Source organism: Heterodontus francisci, chromosome 6, assembly GCF_036365525.1.
Source record: "Heterodontus francisci isolate sHetFra1 chromosome 6, sHetFra1.hap1, whole genome shotgun sequence".
Taxonomy (NCBI): Eukaryota; Metazoa; Chordata; class Chondrichthyes; order Heterodontiformes; family Heterodontidae; genus Heterodontus; species Heterodontus francisci.
In genome coordinates, this window is record NC_090376.1 from 25,027,199 (window position 1) to 25,049,749 (window position 22,551).

General features: G+C 40.9%; 1 protein-coding gene across 4 annotated transcripts in view; it reads right to left on the reverse strand.

Moving 5' to 3' along the window:
- Positions 1 to 4,161: 4,161 nt before the first annotated feature.
- The window catches only part of LOC137370926 (nucleoside hydrolase-like), a 28,921-nt gene continuing 10,531 nt past the window's right edge, over positions 4,162 to 22,551 (reverse strand). Inside the window, exons 1-7 of one of the 4 annotated variants that reach the window (XM_068032794.1) lie at positions 17,386 to 17,678; positions 11,841 to 12,051; positions 9,793 to 9,983; positions 8,327 to 8,506; positions 7,579 to 7,690; positions 6,788 to 6,924; positions 4,162 to 5,669 (exon numbers count right to left, since the gene is read on the reverse strand). In XM_068032794.1, coding sequence (XP_067888895.1) covers positions 5,322 to 5,669; positions 6,788 to 6,924; positions 7,579 to 7,690; positions 8,327 to 8,506; positions 9,793 to 9,983; positions 11,841 to 11,865 — 993 coding nt within the window. In that variant the 5' untranslated portion in view covers positions 11,866 to 12,051; positions 17,386 to 17,678 and the 3' untranslated portion in view covers positions 4,162 to 5,321. Of the gene's footprint in view, positions 5,670 to 6,787; positions 6,925 to 7,578; positions 7,691 to 8,326; positions 8,507 to 9,792; positions 9,984 to 11,840; positions 12,052 to 17,299; positions 17,680 to 22,551 lie in introns of those variants that run through there. The other 3 variants (XM_068032795.1, XM_068032796.1, XM_068032797.1) reach the window with 3 other exon arrangements.

Sequence of the window (22,551 nt, forward strand, 5' to 3'; positions counted from 1 at the left end):
CCCAACTTTTTGGACGGTGGGTGGGGCCTCACCCTGTTGTAAAATTCCAGCCATTGGACTAGATTTCCCAACTTTTCCTCACCTGGTTTTGGCATGGGTTCTATCGCAAGTTGATCTGAGACACTGCATTCCTTTGCAAAGAAGTATTATTACTGTTTTTTCCCACAGAAGTCGGAAGGAAGAGACATGTAAATTAAAATTAGAAGTCAATTTTTCTGAAGCCTGCACCTGATTTTCACACAATACTATGTATAAGACAGGCATCCTGCATTGGTAGGGAATGACATATAGGCAGGAATATTTTTTAATTTCCTTAAAGATATTTGCAAAAACTCAAGTGGCGAATAAAGACTGGTAATGAACTAGTTGGACTGAATTGCCTGATTCTGTATATTCTATGTAAACTGTGTTTAACAAACATATTTCTAAATTTTTTGGTGAGAGGTTGGGTTTCCAATTTCAAGGCCTCAGTGGGAGTCATCTGAGCCTCCATCGTAGAAAGCAAAACAACCTTTAGGGTCTCTGTCACAGATCAATCTGGAGGAGTGGGCTGCAGAGTTGTGCATAGATCCATCATGGTGGCACAGGAGGACTCCTTCAATTCACTCACTGAAACACTGCCGAAGATAAATTTATTGTCTCTTCAAGCTAGTATCATAACCATTACATAAAAACAGAAAGTGCTGGAAATACTCAGCAGGTCTAGCAGCATCAATGGGTGTGGAAGTGAGCAGAAAGGCATGGCACTATGCTTAATGGGAAATATAGCCAAGTTAGGAATAGTAGCTTTGCTGAGCTTTGATTTTAAGTAGCAGAAACCACAATGAAATAGTTAAAAGTAAAGGCAGAGCGTGTGAGACAGTAAAGACTAGCTGACACTGGTAACTGCCAGGACATCTGTTCTTTATGGCCTGATTGTGTGACTCCCTGTGGTTTGGAACAAATGGACTCCTGTGAATCAAATGATGTCCATCCCTGTGTGAGTGATAAGGAGTGCTAGGCCCCTCTTATCTTCGTGAACGCCACTACTTGATGTAGCTGCACACTGCACGAAACACTCAGGAATGTAAACCTAATAGAGATAGCAGGATGCTCCGCAATTACTTGTCACAAGGTAGAGACAGACTCATGATCCATGTAGGGAGTGAGACCAGCATGGTTATTGATGATTCCTATGCTCTTGTTAATTAGCTTGCTTATCCGCTTTCTTTTATCTTGCTGGTACAAAACAATATTTTATTAGTAACAAGTATGTATTGAGAATGGAGTGTATTGTAACCTCAGTAACAGATGTACTGCATGTCACCACGTGGGTGAAGTCGAATTGTACCGCACTGATTGGTTAAACAAGGAGGTGTAGCATGAATCTTAATGTATAAACAGTAGTACCTGTATCACAAACTTCACTTACTCTGGGGGGGACCCGACAGACTCTGGTGGAGTCAGTGCCGCTGTTCTCAGAGTAAGTCCGCTGGCGACTACGCAAATAAAGTAATTTTACCTACACATCCGACTCGGTATATTTACTGAACCAGACTGAAGGCAAAAAGAACTCAGATTAACATGGGGAGAGAAACAGCAATATAATAGAGTACAAGAGCAATGAGGTCATGTTGAATTTGTATAAGACACTAGTTCAGTCTCAGCTGCAATATTGCGCCCAGTTCTGGGTACCGCACTTTAGGAAAGATGTAAAGGCATTGGAAGCAGTACAGAAGAGATTCACAAGAATGGTTCCAGGGATAAGGAACTTCAGTTAATCAAGATAGATTGGAGAAGAGAATGCTGAGAGAAGATTTGATAGAAGTGTTGAAAGATTTAGATTTAGAGATACAGCACTGAAACAGGCCCTTCGGCCCACCGAGTCTGTGCCGACCATTAACCACCCATTTACACTAACCCTACACTAATCCCATATTCCTACCACATCCTCACCTGCCCCTATACATCCTCACCTGTCCCTATATTCCCCTACCACCTACCTATACTAGGGGCAATTTATAATGGCCAATTTACCTATCAACCTGCAAGTCTTTTGGCTGTGGGAGGAAACCGGAGCACCTGGAGGAAGCCCACGCAAACACAGGGAGAACTTGCAAACTCCACACAGGCAGTACCCAGAATTGAACCCGGGTCGCTGGAGCTGTGAGGCTGCGGTGCTAACCACTGCGCCACTGTGCCGCCCATGTGGGAGATAGTTTACTGTTCAAAATCATGAAGGGTCTGGACAGAGTAGATCGGGTAAAACTGTTCCTATTCGTGAAAGGTTCAAGAACAAGAGCACACAGATTTAAAGTGATTGGCAAAAGAAGCAAAAGCGACATGAGGAAAAACTTTTTCACGCAGCAAGTGGTTAAGGTCTGGAATGTACTCCCTGAGAATGTGTTGCAGGTAGGTTCAATCGAGGCTTTCAAAAGGGAATTAGACTGTTATCTGAAAAGAATGTACAGGGTTATGGGGAGAAGGCAGGAAAATGGCATTAAGTGAATTGTTCATTCGGAGAGCTAAAGTGGACACGATGGCCTGAATGGCCTCCTTCTGTGCTATAACAATTCTGTGATTCTGTGACTTAAAGCATGAAATACTGTGATTAAGGTGCTTTCAAAGTATATTCCCAGTGGTAAGGTAACAGTAACTTGAATAAAAGGCAATTACCAGCAATCACTTGGTATAATTTCCAGTTAGATGTACCTCAGTTGGAATGAATATTTGTAATGTGGGAGATAGTTTACTGATGTCATCTTTTTTAAGGATCATTCTCTTTTGCAAAACTCTTGGAAAGAGTTTGTGTACTCAGTTCCTCTGTTATATTGCTAACAATGATCCTGCTGCTATTATGTGAGCATTTCCACCTAGTTCTAATTCAGAAAATATATGGAAAATACATGAAACTTTAGTGGGTAACAATGGAGGTCACTTTAACTTGGGTTGGGTGGGAAGTTAAAAAATTTTAAATTTCATATCCAACTCCAACCCATGTCAAATCTGCCCACGTCTGGTTTGAACAGAGGCTGGATGGGGAGCAGGTGACCAATCTGCTCTCAAGAGGTGGGTCAGTAGGTAAAATCTTTTAAGGAGGCTCCATATCTCTACTCTTAAAGATCTTTTATTTTTAACAAAAGTTTCCCAGGAACCGGGGATCATAGTAGGCAAAAGGAAGCAGGAAGGGCTGGATTCATTAGGTAAATGCATTTACAGCATTGCTTGTGGGCCAGGAGGAACAAGGCTGTTTTCTCCAGGCCCAACCAACTTAGCTCGTTAGCATCCAGTGATCGCCAACTGTCACCAGTCGCAATTTCCAAGCCCTACAATCTCTGACTCCAACCCCTGAAATCCCTGGTCCTCACCCCGGCACCCCCAATCTCTGACCCCCTCCATAATCTCCAAACCCCGCTGACCTTGATATCTGTTCCCCACACCCAGTGATCTCTGACCCCCACCACCCCGCGATCTCTGGCTGCTTACTCCGATATCCCAGCCCTTCAACCCCCATGATCTCTGACTTACCTGGCAACTGCTCCTCAGCTGCTTTACCACCTGTTAGGCAGCCAGCCTGTCAATCATAAATAAAAACAAGAAATGCTGGAAATACTCAGCAGGTCTGCAGCATCTGTGGAGAGAGAAGGAGAGTTAACATTTCAGGTCAGTGACCCTTCTTCAGAACCCTGTCAATCAGCCTGGCTGTCAGGCAGGAACCTACTGAAAAAAATTAAAAGACGTCCTGCAGTTAATAGTCCTGGGAAACCTGTCTAGAAATCCTCCCCCTCACTCTATTCATGCCCTCAAGTAAATACTGCGGCCAATGTACAAAAGAGTAATTTCAAAATCTGGAAAAAATATAACCTCAAAAATATTTTCTGTGCTTGTAAATTAGGACTTCAACCAGCTTCCCTTTAATACCTGGTAATAATGGATGGAAGTACCACTGGGTGGGAAAATATATGCAGGGCCACATTTTTAGCAGGGACCAAGCAGAAATGAAAGCCACGCAATTTTTTAGACCACCCTTTCACAAATTCTGTGAATGGTAGCTATACTGCCTGGTGGAGACCTTGCCCTCTGATGGTTATTTGAACTAAGAAGACAATTTTGCAATAAACCTCAATGCACTGATTCAGGACTGTCTGGAAATAAATACATTAAAACAGTTTAGTTGCATGCTACTTTTATTTTGTATTGATTCACAACATACTTGGGTACTATTACCTATTGAAATCCAAAGCTAATACACCAGATTCAGTAGAAACAAAGCCCATTTTTATAAAGATATAACCTTTTTCTCCATCGGATTAAATGCAGACAGCTTTCTATAACTATATTGTTCTTCACATACAGTTTGATAACTTGAAAGTTCAAGAAAGAGAATAGTGTCCTTGAAATGCAAATCTCTGATCAGAGTCAGTTAAGCATCTCAATAAACAAAGAAAACAACTTGCATTTATATAGTGCCTTTATATAGTAAAACATCCTCATGCATTTAATGGATCATGATCAAACAAAATTTGACACTGAGCAACATAAGGAGATATTAGGACAGATGACCAAAAGCTTGGTCAAATAGGTAGGTTTTCAGGACTGTCTGCACAGCTGCCAATGGCGGAGCGATGAAAATCAGGGTTGTGAAAGAGGCTAGAATTGGAGGAGTGCAGAGATCTCAGAGGGGGTTTAGGGCTGGAGGAAGATACAGATATAGGGATGGATTTGAAAACAAGAATTTTAAAACTGAGCCGTTGCCGGACTGGAAACCAATGTAGGTCAGTGAGCACAGGGCTGAAGGATGAACTGGACTTGGTGCGAGTTAGAATATAGGCAAAAGAGTTTTGAATGACCTCAAGTTTATGGAGGGTGAAAGATGGGAGACCACCAGGAAAGCACTGGAATAGTAAAGTCTAGAGGGAACAAAGGCATGGATGAGGGTTTTAACAGCAGATGAACGAGGTGAGGCAGAGTCGGGTGATGTAAATGCGACAAATATATAAATTCCAGTCCATTTTTCCTACACCATCCGTTTAACCTCTCAAGGGAAAGTTCTGCTTATTATTAAGGTAATGAAACTACTCTCCACGATATTCATTTAGTTCTATTATTTAACCCTTTACCTGGCATTAGTCGGAAAGTGTGCGTAAACATTTTAACTATGACATATATTTGTCAGGTTATAATAAGTGCCCATTTAGAAGCTTAGAAGTATACTCATGCTAGTTAAATATTAGGAATGTGTTGTTTAAAGTTGAATTAAGTTTATACTCCTCATTAGCACTATATAAAATGTATGTCTCTGGCACTGTTTATTTGTTCTGTCATTTGAAGCCTGTGGCATCCTATTTCAGAGCATTAACCAGCAGCTGCTTAAATTTCTCCATATCACATTTCAGAAAGACAATCGCTTTATGTTTAAGTTTTAGTAGGTCTAAGGTATCCAGAACCATCATCCCTCTGGTCAATGATCCATGCAATTCCACGCTTACCCCATACTGTGCATGTTCAGTGACAACAGACTCATCAATCACAGCAGCCATTGCATATGAATCACAGGATACAAACCCATGACCAAAATGCAACTCTTTACTGCCTTGATCACCTTTGGTGAACTTAGCAGTAAGTGCAGTTATCTTCTTCATGAATTGAGCCTTTTCAGTATTTTGATTTATCCACTTCTGAAAAAAGTCCTGCAATTAAAAAAGTGATATAGAAACATAATAACAGTTCCAGTCACTAGAAGACTTTCCAGCCCACATATCCACAATATTCCCTTGATGCATTTCTAATAACTCTGAATCCCAGTTTTCGACAACACACTGCCTGATTCCTTCCAATGCTCATTAAGGTTTTTTGTTCCACCACCCATGCCAGTAACCTGTTCCGCACATTGGCAACCTTTTAATAAAAAGTTCCTCCTGCATTTTGTATTTTCTTTTGTTCATGATTTGTAAATACTACCCCCCACCACTTAAAACGACAATGTTTGAAATGAACAATTGCTTATATCAGTAAAAAAGCGATAACAATTATCCACTTGCATTAACAACAATTTCAAAGTTGGCAGTTATAGCGTCTTAAGTGCTCTATTTATTCCAGGCAGAAACAGTTTACTCAGGAGTTTGTACACTGTTAAGCTGGACTGAATGCAAGAACTAATATTAAAAAAACCTCTCTTTAATGTTCAAGTACCTTTTGTGTACTCAAGCAAGCTCTTCTAATCCCCTCTACTTGGTGTAGGATTACAGTTTGTATTGAGCAAGCACTGTGATTTAATTAGGCTAGTTGCATTGCATTGCATGCATTCTAGTTTATTCAATGGTGAGCTAAAAAATCTGCAAAAAGCCATTGCGTATAGTGGGCATATATTTGCACAAACGTACCCTCGTGTCTTTATATTCTGTGTACAGCAGAAAAGCTTACTTGGATCCAATTTGGCCAAATCTTTCATAGTTTAAAACATATCCATCGCAGCCCTTTCTTTTTGAGAAGATAGTCAATCTTTTCTCATACATCATCACTCCCTTAAGTTTTGGCAGCACACAAAAATAAGTAATTATTTTAGAGTTTCAGAGATAACTAGAAGTGAGGGCTTGACATATCTTGTATATCTGGATTTGCTTTTGTCAAAGGGATGAAGAAACTAGAATGATTTCATTGTATTCTATTCGATAGGAAACTAAGTATGAGGATATTTGTGCTGACACCAATTCCGATGTTGACAAGCCCAATAACATAAAACAGAATGTGCATGTGCAGCAATAACCTCTAGTTTTGAGAATGTTATTGTATATTTTGAACAACTTACCCATGGTAGTCGATGGCGGAGACTATATTCTAAGGTGGCAATATAAGTGGGACATGTAAAGTGGCTGAGAACAATGGAAGCTGCTTCTGGATCTGTGACAAAGTTAAACTCACTGCAGACTCTCACATTCCCTCTTGCTGAAAAAAAAAGTTGGGGTAAAGTTTGAGAGCACAAAATTGACATAATGTAGTACTGATTAGCCATCTTGCTCAGGGAGGCCATGAGGGTGGTTGTCAAGCAAAACAAAAAAATCACAGATACTTTAGCAGACACACATCTGTGGGTAGGTAGGGAAGGTACTGGTGGTGGCATATGGCTCCACATGCACATGTAGCAGTTTGGTACCTCACCCATTCTTAATGTGTTAGGACAATGTCCTGGCAGGATATTTTGTCATGAGGGGCAGCAAAACTGAGCGCAATCCTTTCCTCTCCTGATGTTCATGCCTAAAACTTACTGCAGGGGTCAGTGAATGGAATTCAGAAGCTGGAACACAATCTGATATACTTTGCTAAATCAACAAAACTGGAGATAGATCCTGGGACCTGCCTTACTCAGTTCCACACTGGGGCAGTACATTTATCAATGCGCTAGCTACATGTGCTCAATATTCTTATCTCAGACAGTGCTGCAAAGCAGGCTGATAAAAGGTCATCAACCTGAAACATTAACTCTGTCTCCCGCTCCACAGATGCTGCCAGATCTTGAGTATTTCCAGCATTTTCTGTTTTTATTTCAGAGTTCCAACTTCTGCAGTATTTTGTATCTGTAAAGCTGGCTATCTGACATACCTTCCATGTTTCCTCCCATGATATACAAACACTTCAGCTTTGAAGGAAAAGTGGGGTCCATTTTAGCAGCTAGGGCCACATTGGTCAGGGGTCCAACAGCAACAAGGCAGACCTACAAGATGATCGAAAGTGTCTTAGCGTAGTAAGAGTGAGGCATTCAGTCCTTTGCACATTGTAATAGTATGAAGAATTATTTTTACATTAGGATTAAAAACGCCACAATGTTTGTAGACTTTTTCAAGCTTCAGAGTATTTAACTCTATTCAACCTACTTAAGAACTGTTAATAAAAGTGTTTTGTTATTAGAGATAACTCAAATCCCAATACAGTAGCTCACTTTCCTTATTTACAAAAACTGGAGAATTTACTAGCTCAAATTGTAGTTGAGACATTCAAACATTCTTCCTCATTAAGCGAATTTTGACTTGTTCATGATTAGACTACATGGACTAGAATTTCCTGTAACTTTAACGAGGCGCATTTATTTTTCTGAACGAATTGGCATGTAACAGAATTATGCTGGTTTCACACCAAAATATCGCTAAGTGCAAATTTCCTTGATTGTTTGCGCCTCTCCCAAGATAACCTTCCCAACACCCTCTGTCTCTCATTAGCCCATAACCCTGACCCAATGCAAAAGACTAGCTCCCTCAAGTTTCCTGCATTGAAGACAGTAATGTGCCTCTAAAGTAAATACTGTTAGCCTCTGGCCACCAAATCTTGCTTTCCCAAAAACTGCATATCTCACCTGACCAGTATGCTCAGTGACTATCCTGATCATGGCATTCACTGCATGTTCAGCTTGCAGGTATTCCAACCCTGGAGCATTAGGGTCTGGAACATCACCCAGCCCGTCCTCTCCATGGTAAGCAGGGTCATGCAGAAGTTCTCCAAGGAGAGAGGTACTTGCACCCCGGTAGACTGGAATCTGTGCAGACATGGAATAATAGTTTTCAGAAACACTAAGCATAGATTATGTCTGCTGTTCAGTAAAAACAATGTAAATGTAAGAGGGATGGAAAATAATTTTATAGAACAGCTCCCCTAAAGGGCTTAGTTGGCAACTGGACAGACGAATGCGCAAGTGAGCTGTAAAAAAAGCAGGCAATTCCTGATTCAGTATTGTTGGCATGTACTAAGCTATAATTGAGTCCAATACCTCAGATTAGGAAGTGAGGAAATAAGATAGATTTCAAACTCATGATCACAATTCAGCAACACTCTAGCAGAAAATGCACATCAGTATCAAAGACAGGATTTGACTCAGCCACCACACTTCCCAGGAGCGCATACCATGTCAGCATCCACTGATGGCACAAGGTATTGGGTGGGTGAGGATTTCAAGGGCCATTTCTATGGGTAAAACTGTTAACCTGCATTACTCTGGCTTCTAATTCGGAGGGGGAAAACCTGGGAAAAGAATACTGCTGGGAAAAAATAGAATTTCCTAAATCGGAATGAAGAAAAGCATACAAGCATACCACGCTTGTAATGTTGTATTAATAAATATTTTTTTTTTTTAGAGATACAGCACTGAAACAGGCCCTTCGGCCCACCGCGTCTGTGCCGACCATCAACCACCCATTTATACTAATCCTACACTAATCCCATATTCCTATCACATCCCCACCTGTTCCTTTATTTCCCTACCACCTACCTATACTAGGGGCAATTTATAATGGCCAATTAACCTATCAACCTGCAAGTCTTTGGCATGTGGGAGGAAACCGGAGCACCCGGAGGAAACCCACGCAGACACAGGGAGAACTTGCAAACTCCACACAGGCAGTACCCAGAATTGAACCCGGGTCGCTGGAGCTGTGAGGCTGCGGTGCTAACCACTGCGCCACTCCAATATGTAACACTTTTAAATTATATGCGCACATACACACACAGATTGTATGCATCATATCTATAATAGTGATATCTATTTTCAATTGAACACAATACAGAGATGTAAGAGAAAGTCTGCAACAGAAGTAAAAGAGGCATCATTTTTATTATAAACATGGACAAAATAATTCAAATGTACGCATGCGCATATACAAATGTTCAATGTAACCATAAACTGGAAACAATAGTAAGCATTTTGACAAAAAAAATTAGAAGCTATACATTTGATTTATTCTCCAAGAACTGAGTTGTTACTGAACAAAAAGCACAAAAAAAAAATCACACTCACAGATAATTGTACACGCGCTCTTCATCACCTACCTCCATTCTCTGGCAGAGTTTTAACACTCGAAGCACATTTTTGCACACATTTTCAATTTTTGTGTTTCCGTGAGTACATGTTATCCCCAGGATCTGCACATTAGGAGCTGCAAGAGCCATCATCATGGCTTGGGCATCATCCACCCCACAGTCGACATCTAAAAGTAACAGCTTCTTTGGCATCTTAGAATCTGAAATCCAGAGAGTTTTTTTTTAAAAAGGCACTGTTTAACAATGTAAAGTTTAATAATAATTGATGACTTAAGGGTTTAAAGTGTACTTTTTAGGTTGGTTGATAATTCAACCAAAAACCAATAAATGATAGGACTCATTTTACTGGTCTTCCCCACTGTTGTGGCCCAAGACACTATTATTTCCTGCCCCACATGGCTGAGGGCACAGATTTTAGTAATGCTAAAGGGGGAGGATATTGAAGCACAGCTGTAGACCTCCAGTTGTATTCCTAGCCACTGGTACTGGGGCCTTATGGTTGCTGCTCTCGAACAAGCTGCTTTTTCAATTTCTGAGCTGCACCGCCAGGATATCGACAGATTCTCTGAATCTGTTCAAGCCCCATCACCTGCCTTATTTGGGCACTCGTCCACTTCAGTATCCGATGGCGACCAAGAAAGAAAATGAGTCAGGAGGCTGGAAATGTTCCTCACTGCCTCATTTACATGTAATAGGGCAGTGTTTTTATCAGATGCAGCTCTGCTACCCACCTTTTCTCATCCCACCCTCCACTGTCTCCAACCCAAGGGAAAGCCAGACATTCCAGTGCAACAGTCAGTGAGTGGAGACCCAGCAAAACATGTCTTTGACCCCTTTCTCCTGACCTTGGTGTCTTGAAAATGGGCAATATCTGGAAGCAAAGGTCAGGAGGACTGGCTCCTTTATGTGTGGATCATAAGGATTTCAGTGAAGTGCAAACAAGCTTTTTGTTCATTTATCAGCCATTCTACCTATAAGCATTGACTTGTAATGGTGGAAGGGTTAGTATAGATGACTGAAGGCAGGATCAACAAACAGGTGTGGAGAGAATTAGCAATGTGGATGGGTTTAAGGAGCAAGTTCCAGAAACAAGAGCCAGGATACTCAAGGCATACTCTTTTGATGATGGGGGTAGATGTGGGCCATCGATGGGGGATGCACAGGAGGCCAGGGGGACCAAAGAGTAGGGTCGGGTAGGTTTTGGCTGCAAACGTAAACTGAGCTGAGGTGAGGAATTGTAAATAAGGACAGGATTTTGAATTGGATGTCTTGGAGCACAGGAAGACAATGGAGGTTGTCAAGGATAGGGATGATGGGCAAATGGGATTTAGTGCAGAGCAGGAACCAGTAGGCAGATTTTTGGAGAGGTTGGAATTTGTGTAAATCGGAGCATGGGAGAGAAGCATGCCTAACATTTTCAGTCAGTGGGAGTGAGGAAAGATTGAATATGGATTAAGAAGCCTTGATAGTGGAGAAGATATAGCATTTGAAGGTCAACCCAGGACGAAACAGGGCACAGAGGTTGTTCACAATCAGATTTGGTCTGAATGAGCACTCAGGGAAGGAGGATAAAGTCAGAGCTGAGGGGAGTGGTTTTTGGTAGCTTTGGTCTTCCCAATGTTTAATTGGAGAAAGTTCTAATCAAAATACAGAAGACACCATAATGCGATAGGTGTGATGAAGGATCTTTATTTCAGATGCTGAATGATCTGATCTGCATTTCCATCATTTCCTGTTTTTATTTTACACTATATACATGCATTTAAATCCCTAAAATTTGTGAATTTTTGATAAATATTCATAGCATGTGTAAATATTTGATGGATGAATCAGGACTTTATATTGAAGTGCTGCGCTTCTATCTTGAATTCCACATAAAGTGGTTTGGTGCATTGCAATTTCACGTTAGGATCAGAATACGTTTCGGATCACAAGTAGGTTCATCTGTTTACTAGTTCTGGATTTTTCTTCCTCAGAGACATTTCCATTATTAGCAGCCCACAACTATGAAAGTTATCCCTCAAATTTCTTTTTTCTTATTTAAACATAACACTCACCCATCTGGTTCACAACTTGTTGCATTTTTGTATCCAGGTTTTTAAAAATATGTTAAGTTCTCAATTTCAGCTCTGTTGTCAAGTTAGAAGGAAGAGTCAGCCTGAGCAACCCTTCTGCATTTGCCAGTGACTGGTTACTGAGCAGTAGAGACCTGGAGTTATTTGCTGGCCTACTCTCTTAGCAGGGGAATGGTGTATGGTGAAGATATGGCTGAAAAATAAACAAAAAAAAAAGCCTTGATGTTTTAAAATGGAACGAAACAAAACTTAAGGATTGATTAAATATATATATTAAGGATATATTCTTATTTTTACAATATACATTGCTCAGTGTACCAAAGCACTAACCATTACTTCATGAACTTTGCTAATTACCAGACTCAATAGTGCAAGGAAAATAGATCCTGGAACTCAAATGAACACAACAAGAAAGGTGGCTCATTCAACTAGTGAGTTAAGAATATAAAATAATTTCTTTAGTAATTCAGTAAATTGAAAGGACAGGAATGATTCAGTGATTCTGCACAGGATTTATAAGTTCACAGTCCATCTGCCTTGGATTATAGATTCTTGCAAAAATGTAACCTTCACAAAGTTTTAATTACAATGTTAGCTTTTTAACAGCACCATTGGTTTACCAGTGACAAAGAAGTTAAATTCCATTCTCATTAGATGGAATTCTCAAATTTCAACTGGAGGTTTGAGCATTTAAATCTCGATTTAGTCTACTTACAGTTCGGGCCATTGATTTGTAGGGGAATTTTAACAGCGCCCCCACTCCCAACCAAAAAAAGATAGACAGCTTTTGGCCAGATGGGATGTTAAAATACTAAAAATCTGAACCTCAACTCCAATCAGCCCACTTCCAGTTTTAACAGAGAAGGAATAGTTGGGGGGTGAGGGAGAGGAAATGGGCAACCAAACTACTCCTAGGAGGCAGGTTGGCAATTTAATGAGGCTGTGTGTCTCATATTTAACCGCCATTTTAACTTTAAGCTTGGCCAGCCAAGTATTCTGGCCTCTGTATGGGGTATGGTAGCATAGTGGTCCAGTGATCCAGAGATATGAGTTCAAATCCCACTATAGCAACTGGGGAATTTAAATTCATTTAATTAGTTACATAAATCTGGAATTAAAAAGCTAGTATCAGTAACAGTGATGATGAAACTACTGGATTGCATAAAAACCTATCTGGTTCAGTAATGTCCTTTAGGGAAGGAAACCTGTCATCCTTAGTCTGGCCTATATGTGACTACAGACCCACAGAAATGTGGTTAACTCTTAACTGCCCTCTGTAATGACCTAGCCAGCCAGTCAGTTGTTTCAAAAATGGCTAGAAAAAACTATAAGAATATAACTGGATAGACCACCCAGCAGTAACCTACATACCAGATTCAGGGTCCGATGAAGGGTCACTGACCCAAAACGTTAACTCTGCTTCTCTTTTCACAGATGCTGCCAGACCTGCTGAGTGGTTCCAGCATTTCTTGTTTTTATACCAGATTCAGGCTTGACAAAGGCACACCTAATCCTGTTGACACTGCAAAGTCCTCCTCACTTCCATCTCAGGGCTTGTACCATAATTGAGTGGGCTGTCCCACAAACTAGTCAAGCAGCAGCCTTATAATCATACACACCGAATCATACCTTACAACCAATGAGCCAGACTCCTCCAATCCATCAGGGTGTGTCTTCTCCCACCAGCAGGACAGACAGAGGTGGTGGCACAGTGTTATACAGTCAGGAGGGAGTGGCCCTGGGAGTCATAGAGGGAGTGCAACAAAGGTTCACCAGACGAAGTCCTGGAATGGCAGGATTGTACTACGGGGAGAGATTGAGGAGACTGGGCCTGTATTCTCTCGTGTTTAGAAGAATGAGAGGTGATCTCATTGAAACATAAAAAATTCTTAAGAGGACTTGACTGGGTTGATGCAGGGAGGATGTTTCCCCTGTCTGGTGGGTCTAAAACCAGGGGACACAGTCTCAGAATAAGAAGTAAGCCATTTAGGACTGAGATGAGGAGGAATTCCTTCACTCAGAGGGTGGTGAATCTTTGCAATTCTCTACCCCAGGGGATGGTGGAGGCTCAGTCATTGAGTTTGCTCAAAACAGAGATTGATAGATTTCTAGATATTAAAGGCATCAAGGGATATGGGGATAATGTGGGAAAATGGCATTGAGGTAGAAGATCAGCTATGATGTAGTTGAATGGCAGAGCAGGCTCAAGGGGCTGAATGGCCTCCCCTGCTCCTATTTCCTGTGTTCCTATGAGTTCTCAACATTGACTCCAGATTCTATGAAGTTTCATGGCATCAGGTCAAATATGGGCAAGGAATCCTCCTGCTGATTACCACCTACTGCTCTCTCTCAGCTAATGAATCAGTAATCCTCCATGTTGAACATCACTTGGAAGAAGCACTGAGTGTAGCAAGCGCATAGAATGTACCCCAGGTAGGAGACTTCAATGTCCACCAAGAGAGGCTAGGTAGCACCACTACTGACTGAGCTGGGCGCGTCTTGAAGGACTTTCGGGTTTCACAGACTGAGCAGACCCTCCCCTCACTTCTTCCCTACCTCCAAGTTAATATCTAGTCCATTGTAACTGAGTAAGTCAAACTTTATTTTTATTGCATGGGATTCTCAATTTTTAGTTGTAGGGGAATCTAATTTCATATTTCCATCCATTCACCAAGAAAACTGTAAATCGTAGAGGTAATGCATTTTGGAAGATCTAATACAGTTGGGAAGTATACAGTAAATGGCAGAACCCTTCGGAGTATTGACAGGCAGAGAGATCTGGGCATACAGGTCCACAGGTCACTGAAAGTGGCAACGCAGGTGGATAAGGTAGTCAAGAAGGCATACGGCATGCTTGCCTTCATCGGTCGGGGCACAGAATATAAAAATTGGCAAGTCATGCTGCAGCCGTACAGAACCTTAGTTAGGCCACACTTAGAATATTGCGTGCAATTCTGGTCCCCACACTACCAGAAGGACGTGGAGGCTTTGGAGAGGGTACAGAAGAGGTTTACCTCGATGTGCCTGGTCTGGAGGATATTAGCTATGAGGAGAGGCTGGATAAACTTAGATTGTTTTCACTGGAACGACGGAGGTGGAGGGGTGACATGATAGAGGTTTACAAAGTTATGAGTGGCATGGACAGAGTGGATAGTCAGAAGCTTTTTCCCAGGGTGTAAGAGTCAGTTACTAGGGGACATAGGATTAAGGTGCGAGGGGCAAAGTTTAGAGGGGATGTGCGAGGCAAGTTCTTTACATAGAGGGTGGTGAGTGCCTGAAACTTTCTGCTGGGGGAGGTGGTGGAAGCAGGTACGATAGTGATGTTTAAGAGGCATCTTGACAAATACATGAATAGGATGGGAATAGAGGGATATGGACCCCGGAAGTGCAGAAGGTTTTAGTTTAGACAGACATCAAGATCGGCGCAGGCTTGGAGGGCCGAATGGCCTGTTCCTGTGCTGTACTGTTCTTTGTAGACATTGATCATCAAGTTCTTCCAAATAATGTTACATATTGTGTGGCAGGCATGAAATATGGGTTCCCCTGCTCCTCCTAGCCCCACAGAGTTAGGTTCAAATCTTAACTTTGAAGGAATTTTGCTTCTTCCCCAAGAGATTTTACTATGTGGGGCTGTTGCAATGGGTGCTTTGCTCAATCCACAGTATGGCTATAATAAAAACAAGAAATGCTGGAAATAGTCATCCGGTCTGGCAGCATCTGTGGAGAGAGAAGCAGAGCCCTGAAGCATTTGCTCTGCTTCTCTCTCCACAGATGCTGTCAGACCTGCTGAGTATTTCCAGCATTTCTTGTTTTTATTTCAGATTTCCAGCATCTGCAGTATTTTGCTGTTAAAATGCCATTGTGTTCCGAATGCTGTCTGGGACCTTGATTGGCATGGATTAATAAAACCTATGCCTTGGTCAAGTGGGCATATTGTCTCGGCAGGTGGGAATAGAGGACGACACTGGCGAATGTATTTTGAAGGTGCCTGGCTGCTCTATAACCGCCGGGTAGGGTGGTTTCAAATCACGATCTTTCCACCCACTGGAAGTGCCCTGAAATTTGCATGTCAAAACATTTCTCCTCCGACGGGCTGGGACACATTCTCCAATCGTCCCACTCAGATGGAAACTGCCCCCCTAAAAACTTAAAAAAATTCACTAAAAACATACTTAAAACAAAATGTTTCACACTTAAAAACAGAAAACTATACGATAGCATTTCCCCATCTCTCAGATCTATCAACAATACAGTAACAACCTGTGTATCTCTCACATTGCAGCACTTTCAATCATTTAACTGTCCGCCATGTTGTCATGAAAAATAATCCTCTCTTGATCCGTCAAATACTAAATTTAGTCCAGCAATATAATGATAAACAGAAATTCAGCTCATTTGTTTGATGTAGGAGACAGCATTGAAGTTACATTGAAGCATGGCATGATAAGCAAGTTTTTCCGTGCAATTTGCAGAGCTAAAGCTCCTTTAAAATTGCACTGTGATGGATTTGTACCTTCAATTCATTAGGACAATTATTTTGGGTTGGTCCCCATTTTTAAGAAAGCGCGCTTCTTTAAAATGTTTCAATTCTTAACAAAATTGAAAGTCCATATAACACCACTTATAAAGACAGACACATGCTGGAAAAGTAACATCAAGAAACACTGGGAACGAACACGGGGACAATCAGCATTTGTAAAGAGAGAGAATGGGTTAACCCTTCATCACAATTGAAAAAGTAGAGATGAGAAAGCTTTGAATTCGTGTTGAACAGAAGGCAGGGGAAAAGTTGCAATAACAAGCTTCCTAATGAATTGAATGGCTTGCAGAGTCTATTACAAAAACAGGACAATTGATAGTTTATATAAAAGATGATTTGAGCAAGGCCTTCAAAATACATTAAAAGGAACGTGAAAATAGCTAAGGCGGTAAATTCATGTGACAGACCCACACAAGAAGCCCCAAAATGCCACACAGTTCCATTTCAACTTTCATTTCTAATGTTTTTTTTAACCAAAACTTCTTCTTTTTCAAAATACCAGCTGACCTGCTGTGTATGTGCAGAATTTTCGAACAAATTTTGTCTACTTTTAAAACTCTTTTTAAATCGGAGTACTCACCGCAGTTTAAAGCTGCGCAAGTACACATTTGCAACTAACTTATCAACAGGACCCTTGAGCCCAAAAAGAAAACGTTCTTTATCAGGTAAAAAAAAAACACCGCAAATGCTGGAAACACACAGCAAGTGGATAAGTTCATTCCCCAGATGTTCTTTATCAAGTTTGGTGAAAATGTTTCTTTTAAGGTTGTTAAAGTTATTGAACTAACGTGTATGTTTCTGTGCACAATCCACTATTAAACCATATTCATTTTCTAAGAGATTCTTCAACCAAATTCAAGAGATTCAACGATCATTGCAGTAGAAAAGAAATTCCACTCACCAGGTTTGTTGTTCCCGTCCAATTTGTTTTTCTTTTTATTTAATAAGGTACAGTAAGTGTTCAGCTATTGAACGTTTTTCACTTACCTTCAGAAAACAGCTTTGGAGCTGATTAACTCGAGCTTCTGGCTTCCTATATCTGCTGGAATTTGATGGGTTTATTTAATCCGGACGTTCGGTTTACGCCCAGAAATGCAACCAAACCTATTGACGTTTTGGAAGTCTTATCCTCCAGGCTATTTTCCAAAACATATGTTGAGTTGGGTTTTAAAAAAAAGGCCTAGTGATACCAGATTGGGTTTAGAATGAAGCACAATGAGGATTTTGACTGTGCCCAGATTCCACAGAGTCCCAAGGATCCAGAAGTGAGTTTATGAATGTTTACAATTTAGATAGCATTCTTTTCAAGTACAAAAAGATGTAGCAACTCTCCTAATATCGAGTTGGTGCAGGCAATCTGTGACTGGGCCATACTGACGAGTTGGCTTGACTGTGAAGCATACCATGATCAAATAAGCTGCTGACTAACAGTTGGATACAAGGAGCCTACATATCAGACAGGAAGGTAATGTGAGGAATTGGGTTAAACACAGAAAGTGCAGGAAATATGCAGCAGGTCTGGCAGCATCGGTGGAGAGAGAGGCAGAGGTAACATTTCAGGTCGATGACCTTTTGTGAGATCTGGGAGTGCTTAGAGATGTACCAGTTTTTAAACAAGACAGGGAAAAGGGGTGTGGGGAAGGGGCGGAAAGAACAAAAGGGAAAGTCTGTGACAGGGTGGACAGCAGGAGAGATCATATGACAAAAGAAATTACAGTGCAAGGCAAAAAAGAGATGCTAATAGAGCAAGAAAGAAACAAAAGTTGTGTCTACAGGAGGTGGAAACATTGTCACCAACAGCTGCCATCCAAAAACAAAAAAGGGGGCACAGGTTATGATTTAAAATTGTTAAATTCAGTGTTAATTCCAGAAATCTGTAAAGTGCCTAATTGAAAGATGAGGTGCTGTTCCTCGAACTTACCTTGAACTGCATTGGAACAGTGTCAGAGACGAAGGACAGGAAGATCAGAGTGGGAGTGGGGCAGAGAATTAAAATGACAGGTGAGTGGAAGTGCGGGGTCACAATTGCAGACTGAACGGAGGTATTCTCCAAAGCGGCCACCCAGTCTCAATTTGGTCTCATCAATGTAGAATGTAGAAGTTTCAGATTTCCAGCATCCACAGTTCTTTGCTCTTTTTAATAACAATTGGGTTATTTGGTTTACACGACCATTGCCTACAGTAAAAAAGGGAAGCCCCATTTCCTTTAGAAAAGAGGCCTGCGTTAATTTATAAACTTATGCCAGAATATTGAGAGTTTTTGGGTAACTTGATGACATTAGAACCACATTGAGAAACATGCAAAACAGCATGTTGTATCCTAATTGTAACTGTACAAAAAAGATGCTGGCCCCTTCCTTCACTTTGGTGGCAGTGTCTCAGTGTGTAGGAGATTACTTATTATCCAGGCCTGGGTTTACACATGGCCTCACCATAACAGCATTGAGAAACTCTTGGTTGCCAGCCTGTCTTCTGATCCCCTATTTTTCCTTTGAACCTCACCTCACTAAATTTTCACTATTCCTTCTGACATTACCCTACCTGGGCCTGAAAAAATTGTCCTTAGCAGGGGCCTCAGTTTATGTGTGAATGTACCAGTTAGGCTTTTGTTAATATAACATATATATCCACATATTAAAGTTTGATTGCATTGGCCATGACGGCTCTATAAGGTGCAAGCCTGGAATATAGAGATATTACCTCATTAACCATTCACGAGAAGAGGTCTCGAGTAAATTAGTCAAGGAGATTGTAGGGAGTATTGTGATATGAATAGGGGTTGGGTTATGAATTAAAAACAAGAAATGCTGGAACCACTCAGCAGGTCTGGCAGCATCTGTGAAAAGAGAAGCAGAGTTAACGTTTCGGGCCAGTGACCCTTCTTCGGAACTGACAAATATTAGAAAGGTCACAGGTTATAAGCAAGTGAGGTGGGGGTGGGGCAAGAGATAACAAAGGAGGTCCAGATTGGACCAGGCCACATAGCTGACCAAAAGGTCACGGAGCAAAGGCAAACAATATGTTAATGGTGTGTTGAAAGACAAAGCATTAGTACAGATTAGGTGTTAATACACTGAATATTGAACAGCAGCAAGTGCAAACCTGAAAAAACAGTGGGTAAGCAAACTGAACAAACTAAGATGAAGTGAAATAAATGCAAAAAAAATTGTAAAAAATGTAAAAAAGAATGTAAAAAAAAAAAGGAAGAAAAAAATAACTAAAAATGAAAGTAAAATAGGGGGCTGTCATGCTCTGAAATTATTGAACTCAATGTTCAGTCCGGTAGTCTGTAGTGTGCCTAATCGGTAGATGAGATGCTGTTCCTCGAGCTTGCGTTGATGTTCACTGGAACACTGCAGCAATCCCAGGACAGAGACAGGCTCTTGATCTCTTCATTGAAAACTGTCGGCGAGACATTGGTCATCTCAATTTCTCTGCCCCCCTCACTCACTCTAACCTGTCCCCCTCTGAACTTGAGACACTCCGTCATGGTCATCAAACCTGCAGACAAGGGTGGTGCTCTTGTCGTATGGCGTACCGACCTCGACCTTGCAGAAGCTCAACGCCAACTCACGGACACTTCTTCCTCCCTCCCTCTGGACCATGACCCCACCACCAAACATCAAGCCACCATCCAAAGGACTGTCACTGACCTCATCTCCTCTGGAGATCTTCCCTCTACAGCTTCCAACCTCATAGTCCCACAACCCCGGACAGCCCGCTTCTACCTCCTTCCCAAAATCCACAAACGGGACTGTCCCGGCAGACCCATTGTGTCAGCCTTCTCCTGCCCCACTGAACTTATTTCTTCCTATCTAGACTCTATCTTTTCTCCGCTGGTCCAGTCTCTTCCCAGAGCATGAGAGCCCCCCATTTTACTTTCATTTTTAGTTATTTTTTCTTCCTTTTTTACATTCTTTTTTACATTTTTTACAATTTTTTTTGCATTTATTTCATTTCATCTTAGTTTGTTCAGTTTGCTTACCCACTGTTTTTTTTTCAGGTTTGCACTTGCTGCTGTTCAATATTCAGTGTATTAACACCTAATCTGTACTAATGCTTTGTCTTTCAACACACCATTAACATATTGTTTGCCTTTGCTCCGTGACCTTTTGGTCAGCTATGTGCCCTGGTCCAATCTGGACCTCTTTTGTTATCTCTTGCCTCACCCCCACCTCACTTGCTTATAACCTGTGACTTTTCTAATATTTGTCAGTTCCGAAGAAGGGTCACTGACCCGAAACGTTAACTCTGCTTCTCTTTTCACAGATGCTGCCAGACCTGCTGAGTGGTTCCAGCATTTCTTGTTTTTATTTCAGATTTCCAGCATCCGCAGTATTTTGCTTTTATTTTGGGTTATGAATTACTGGGAAGAGATAACACTTCGAATGCTACAAAGAACTCATGAGCACTTGTATAGAATGTCCAGAGTGTAACAAACATCCTAAGACATCAAAGACAGGCACGCCAATTGGTAGCAATAATATTACCACTAAAGGACCTTATGTGTCAGCAGTGTACACACAGGACATGATGACAAATGGTACCCACATTTGCCCTTTGTAATTAAACTACCAAAAGATACAAGACAATGGAACTTCTTGCAGAAGATGAATCCTGAAGGAGACCTTGGTATGTGAATATATCTCGTATCCACTGCTAATAAGGGGTTGTGCTTTATTATATCATTAACTTGATTTGATAAAGAAGTATTACCCAGATGTTTGTGTTTCCTAATCCTTGAACTTTTATTAGAGGTAAATGATGTGTGACAATATTCTATAGTACCTCCACATAAGGGCAATAGGGATATATAACAATATTCAATATAAACCAAACCTTACTTGTGTTAGGTAGAAGTAGAAACAATTGAGCTTTTAAGTTGAGCGTCTAACTGGGGACTGGCCATCCCTAAGTTAGATAGGCCCATTAGATGGCAGGTTCAGGAAATAGGGAGAATCTAGGAGAATATAGAGATGCATACACGTCATGACACAGCAAGACATCTTTAAATATTAGTGATCTGTGGGGAAAGACAAATCCTTTGGTGAATTAGTCCAGATACTTAAAACTGGCTTTCTGCAGATTCTGAAGGAAGCAGAACCAAAGTTGTGGTACAAGGATTGTTTTCAGGATCTTGCAAAGGAGAGTAAAAGAATGAAGGAATTAAATACACAGTAACAGAGTTAAAAGTAAAACTAAATAATTAGAAATTTGCGGAAATCAGGAAGTTGCTATCCAATTTGCCTGGCTCCTGCACAAGCTTCGCTACACCGGCACCTCGTTGAGTGACTCGGCATTCAAATTTGGAAAGGGCATGAAGATGCAATACTTAACAACTAGATACTGATTGAACAGACCAGAAAAAGAAAGGCCTTGTCCGTTCAAGTGTTAATAAGATTTTAATGGCGTGGTAAGTTTTAATTACTACAAAAGAAACTCTCTGGCACTGAAAATTTACTTTCATACATGTGGAGTCTCATTCATTTCAATTTTAATTATTGATGGTGATTTAATTTTTTTTTCTTTGTCTCTTTTATTTCTCTCTCTTAATCCCCAACTTGCTTTCCCTCTCTTTATTTCACTCGCTTTACAATGATTTGACATTGAATTAAATATTCAAACTTACATTTCTTGGGTTAGACAATCAGTGCCTCAACAAAGATTCTTCAATCTGATTGGTTGAAGAGACACGCTGTTACTTGCCCTGTTCACACATGTCCCAATTCACTTGTAGAAAAGGCTGTGCTATACTGGACTCCTGCTAACTGTAAGTTGCTTCGCAACAGTCCACGTAAAGTCTGTGGGCAGCTGTATGCGGAATAAATAGCAAGCATTGTTCCTTTACTGCTGACTGCAACATCAAGGCCATTCAATCGTTACATTTTTGAGTCTGAATTGAATTTGAGTAATTGATGCTATTTTTAAAGAAATTAGAACAGTTAATTTATTATGGATGTACTTGATTAAGTTTGATAATGAATAACCATCGGGACGTTGACATAACCCTCATAATCTTGTCTTTGGACTGTATTGCATACCAAATAATTAATAAAAGAAGTAGAGAACATCTCTCAATTACAAAATGGGGATAAATGATTTAACAAAGTTTGGGGTTCAATCTGAAACATCTGTAATTATATCCTTGAGAAC